The 5292-nt window shown below is 44.2% G+C and overlaps 1 protein-coding gene across 1 annotated transcript in view; it reads left to right on the top strand.

Annotated features, from left to right (window-relative positions):
* The first annotated feature begins 417 nt into the window (after window positions 1-417).
* Window positions 418-5292, top strand: part of LOC137366792 (probable G-protein coupled receptor 139) — a 45927-nt gene continuing 41052 nt past the window's right edge. The window contains exon 1 of the mRNA XM_068028421.1: window positions 418-601. Coding sequence (XP_067884522.1) covers window positions 418-601 — 184 coding nt within the window. The remainder of the gene's footprint in view (window positions 602-5292) is intronic.

Genomic DNA, 5292 nt, shown 5'->3' with positions numbered 1-5292 from the left:
ACATCCCATCCAGACCAGCTAAATGTTCCACTTTATTGTGGTGCAAAAGTACTGGATTGAAAGGGGTTAATTCAACCTGTTTGTTCAGTGACTGTAATTAATGTCAGTCTCTTTGGAGACTAATTGTGTCACTGGAGGGTTCCCCTCTTCTATTAATAAGGGTCTTCATTTAATGTCTTACCCATAGTGTCAGCTGGAGCATCAAACCCGGCACTTACAGGGATCAGTGGCTCCAGAGAGAGGGAGAGGATAGATCAGAATCTGAGAACAAAAGACTGGAATGTTACAACAATGGGTCAGAATCTGAGAACATTAGATTGGAATGTGACAACAATGGGTCAGAATCTGAGAACATTAGATTGGAATGTTATAACAATGGGTCAGAATCTGAAAACAATAGATTGGAATGTTACAACAATGGGTCAGAATCTGAGAACAATAGATTGGAATGTTACAGCAATGGACAGCAGGAGTTTCTCCTTTTGGTTTGGTTCAGTTACTGCAAATTATACTTGGCTAACATTAGAACGGCGGATCTATTATGCACTAAAGATGATTCAAACAATTTACTATCCCAGCCTCGCTATTATTGGTGTCCCCGGTAAGTCTCTGTATCCAACTAATAGATTCATAAACCATATTTCACTGAATTAGTGTTCTTGTCATTTAAATCGTGAGAAGACTGAATCCATTGTCTTCACTTTCTGTCACAAACTCTACTCCCTCTCCACAATCTGCAATCCCCTCACTGAGGCTGAACCAGGAAGTTTACAGCCTCTGGTATCTTTAATGTTGAGCTCAGTTCACCCCCATATTAACTCCATCTCCAACCCTTCATATTGTTACAGCCAGGTGAGGAGGGGTCACAGTCCTTCCTCTTAATTGACCGCAATAGTGTTTGGTCTTTTTTAACCGTGAATGTATTTACCATTTTTGTGATGTTTTACTTTTTACCTTTGGTGTGATAGTGAAGGAACCAATCGGAAAGGCTTTCTTGCGTTTAAACATGAAAGAGGTGAGTTTAGTACACTTAACATCTAAACACGATCAAAATAAAATAATAAAAATGTAAGTTATACAGTTATGCTGCCACTGACACAGGAATCTCACGTACACAAATATATTACAGAATGAGAAGCAAAATCGTGGCTGGATTAGAGTCCAGAATAAATCAAAACATAATATGCAGTCTGTGAGGTTTGATAATTCCCTGATCCTCCGGCTGAAGTTGGACTCTTGAAGTCTTTGACTGGTCGAGGTGCCCATTGTGGCTGATCCACATGGCTCAGGATTTTCTTGAAGGCAGACTGGTAGGTGGCCTTTTTCCCCTGGTGCCTCAGTCTGTAGCAATCTGTAGGTTTGGAAGGTCCACAGTCGCAAATAGTTTTCAAACTTGTGATGTCATCTGGAGAGAGACAGAAAGAGAACGGGGCTTGGGGTTGGTTGGGAGGGGGGCGCATGTGCGGTGGTGCTCGGGGAGGGGGGAAGGAAACCAACCTTCTGCTTCTTCCATTTTGAATCACTGTCTTGTCTGTCTTTGTCCAGGGGAAACTCCCAGCTTTCACAGAAATGGTCAGACGATCTCATGGCTGCCTCAATATATTTTCTGGAGCCTTCTAATGAGATTCAAGGTGAGGAATTTCCATCACCCCAGGGCTCAGGATGCCATTATTTACACTTGGAGTAGTTTACGCTTTCAAAAGTCAGTGTGTCAGGATGTCCTTGAATTCCATGCAAATGAATGCAATCTTAGCAAATTCAGTCTCAAGAGCAAGCCATTATTTTGTGTCCAGGCTCATCAGACATGTGTCTCCTGTTGGAGAAGTTGGAAAGTGAAAAGGTGCTTCAGATACAAATTGCAGTGGCCATCTTGGCTGCCAGTTTTCTGCAGGATTCTTTCCATTAAAACTTTAATGTAAGTTTCCAACTGATGAATTAAAATTCCTCATTGGCATATTGTGTTTCCTTGAAACGAATAACACCTCTGTAATATCTGCCTCAGCCTACCAGCTGCGTAAACCCTCATCGTATCTTTGTTAAATCCACACTTGACTCTTCAAATTATATCCTGGCCGCCCTCCAGTTTTAAATCTCCATAAACCACAGCCCATCCAGAACTCTGCTGCCTATATCTATCTCACACCAAATACCGATCACACATCACCCCTGTGCTCACTGATCAACAGTGCCTCTCGGTCTGGCAGAACCTTAATTTTAATATTCTCAGCATTGTGTATGAATCCCTCCGTGTCCTCACCTGTCCAATTAATCCCATTCCCCTGTCCATTCCCCATAGTCTTGTAAATCTTATGCCTTTGAGTCTGCTACCAATTCCATTTTTAAAGTGAGTTGCTTTCCCTCTCTATCTCCGCCAGCTGTGGTTTTCACTCTGCGGTTTCACCGGTGCCATCATTACAGAAACCTAGATCCATAAAATGATGTGAACTGACAGCTGGTCACTTTTAGTGTGGTCAGCACAGTGTCCCATGTTGGGCAGGGATCTAGCCTGGGTGCCATGTATGTGTTGTTAGTGTGAGGAAGGGCTTGTACTGATGTCAATCAGCCATTTTAGCAGCACTGATGTACGATTTTGAAACTTGGTCTGTGCATGTCCACTGACCACCTGTGTAAGTCACTCTTAGCAGAGCATAGATTCAGCAGCATGAGGAACCCCCACCCCACCCTCCCCCACTGACACCCCCCAAAGTTATTTCAAAGGATCAGGCATCCAACTTACAGGTTTGACTTACTTCTGCCATTGTAAGGTTAGTGGAGGTGCTGTGGATAGTTTTCTGGAGGATGTGTTGTGAGCTGCTGCAGACATTCAGGGAGGGCAGTGGATTTGGTGACCCAACTCTGGACGAGGTATGGGGACTGTAGTTACAGTGTCTCTGGGTCTGAAACATGACCAACAAATGGAGCAGAGTCTGCAGAGAGAGGAGTCTCTGTAAAGAGGGAGGAGGAGGGGGCTCTGGCCTTCCAACCCGTTTTTCCCAAGAGCATTTTCCCTACCTACATCTAATCCAGGAGCAGTGTGTGAGGTGACTCTGATTCAATAAGGAAGTGGTCACAGAGCTGTATCAACTCTTGTAACACGACCTGGAGCCTCACACCAGGGTGAGGACGGAGTTATCGGTGGCTGTTAAAGTCACAGTTTCATTTATCTTCACTGCATCCGGATCTTTCCCCAGGCAGGAGTGGGCGGCATATCCAACATAGTCACAGAGAGTCATAGAGTCATTTACGACACAGGAGGAGACCAGTCGGACTCTCCATGAGTCTCTCTGTGTAACAATCCAGTCTGTCCCATTCCCCCACTCAATCCTCGTATCCCTGCAAATTCATGTCCTTCAGGTGCCCATCCAATTTCCTTTTGAAATCACTGATTGTCTTGGCTTCCACCACCCTCACGGGCAGTGAGTTCCAGCTCATTACCATCCACTGTGTAAAAAAGTTCTTCCTCAAATTCCCCCTGCATCTCTTACCCAAAACCTTCCATCTGTGTCCCCTAGTCCGTGTTTCATCAGTTAATGGGAACAGTTTTTCCTTATCTATCTTACCTAAACCTATCATAATCTTGTCCACTTCTTTCAAATCTCTCTCAATCTCCTTTACTCCAGGGAGAGCAACTCCATCATCTCCAAACTAACCTTGTAACTAAAACACCCCAATCCCTGGAAGCATTCTTGTATTCTAGTAGAATCATATAAAGTTAAGGCACAGAAATCGGCCACTTGGCCCATCTTGTCTGCGCCAGCCAGAAAATGATCCACCTATTCCAATCCCACCTTCCAGCATTTGGTGCGTAGAGCTGCAGATTACAGCACTTAAGGTGCATATCCAGACGATTTTTGAATGAGTTAAGTGTTTCTGCCTCAACTATCCTTTCATGCAGTGAATTCCAGACCGCCACCACTCTCATCTCCCCTCTGATCTTTCTACCAATCACTTTAACTCTATTCCCCCTCTTCGATGCTATGGTGAATAGAGTCTTCACCTCCACTCTATCCAGGCCCGTTATAATTGTGTTCATTTCAATCAGATCACCCCTCAGCCTTCTCTGTTCCAAGGAGAACAACCCCTGTCTATCCAATCTTTCTTCATAGCTGCATTTTTCTATTCCTGGCAACATCCTCGGAAATCTCCTCTGTTCCCTCTCTAGTACAATTACATCCTTTCTGTACTGAGGAGACCAGAGCTGTACACAGCACTCAAGTTGTGGCCTAATCAATGAGTTATACAGTTCCAGCATAACCTCCCTGTTCTTGTAATCTGTACCTGGGCTAATAAAGGAAAGGATTCCATCTGCCTTCCTAACCACCTTATCGATCTCTGCTGCTACTTTCAGGGATGTGTGGACATTCAATCCAAGGTCCCTCACTTTCTCTACACATCTCAGTATTTTGACATTATTCCTGTATTCCTTGTTTGACCTCCACAAATGCATCACCTCATATTTCTCCAAGTTGAATTCCATTTGCCACGTTTCTGCCCATATGACCAGGCCATCAATATATTTCTGCAGTCTACAGCTATCCTCCTCGCTATCTCCCACACGGCCAATCTTCGTGTCGTCTGCAAACATCTTGATCATGTCCCCTACATTTACGTCCAAATCGTTAACTTGCACCACAAAAAGCAGGGGACCCAGCACTGAGCCCTGTGGAACGCCACTGGAAACAGCCTTTCAGTCTCTAAAACAGCCGTCAACAATTACCCTTTCTTTCCTGCCACTGAGCCAATCTTGTATCCACCTTGCTGCATTTCCCTGGATCCCGTGGGATTTTATTTTTTGAACCAGTCTGCCATGTAGGACCTTGTCAAAAGCCTTGCTAACATCCATGCAGACCACATCAACTGCACTACCCTCATTTATCTTCCTTGTTGCTTCTTCAAAACATTCGATCAAGTTGGTGAAACAATATCTTCCCTTAACAAATCCATACTGACTATTCTAAATTAAGCAGAGGTGGTGAGTACAGAAGAAGGCAAGTTATGCCGAACCTTTATAAAGCTCTGGTTAGGCCCCAACTGGAGTACAGCATCCAGTTCCGTTCACCATAGTTTCGGAAGGATGTGAGGGTCCTTGATAGGGTGCAGAGGAGATTGACCAGAATGGTCCCAGAGATGGAGGATTTTAGCGACAAAGTTAGTTTGGAAAAGATGGGATTGTTTTTAATGGAGTAAAGGAGATTGAGGGGAGATTTGACAGAGGTATACAAGATGATGTCATGTTTGGATAAGGTAGACAGGAAAAGATGTTCCCATTAGTTAATGGTACAAGGACTAGAG

Source organism: Heterodontus francisci, unplaced genomic scaffold (assembly GCF_036365525.1).
Source record: "Heterodontus francisci isolate sHetFra1 unplaced genomic scaffold, sHetFra1.hap1 HAP1_SCAFFOLD_73, whole genome shotgun sequence".
NCBI classification, from domain to species: Eukaryota; Metazoa; Chordata; class Chondrichthyes; order Heterodontiformes; family Heterodontidae; genus Heterodontus; species Heterodontus francisci.
Note: the sequence above shows the minus strand (reverse complement) of the source record. Positions and strands in the feature narration are given on the sequence as shown.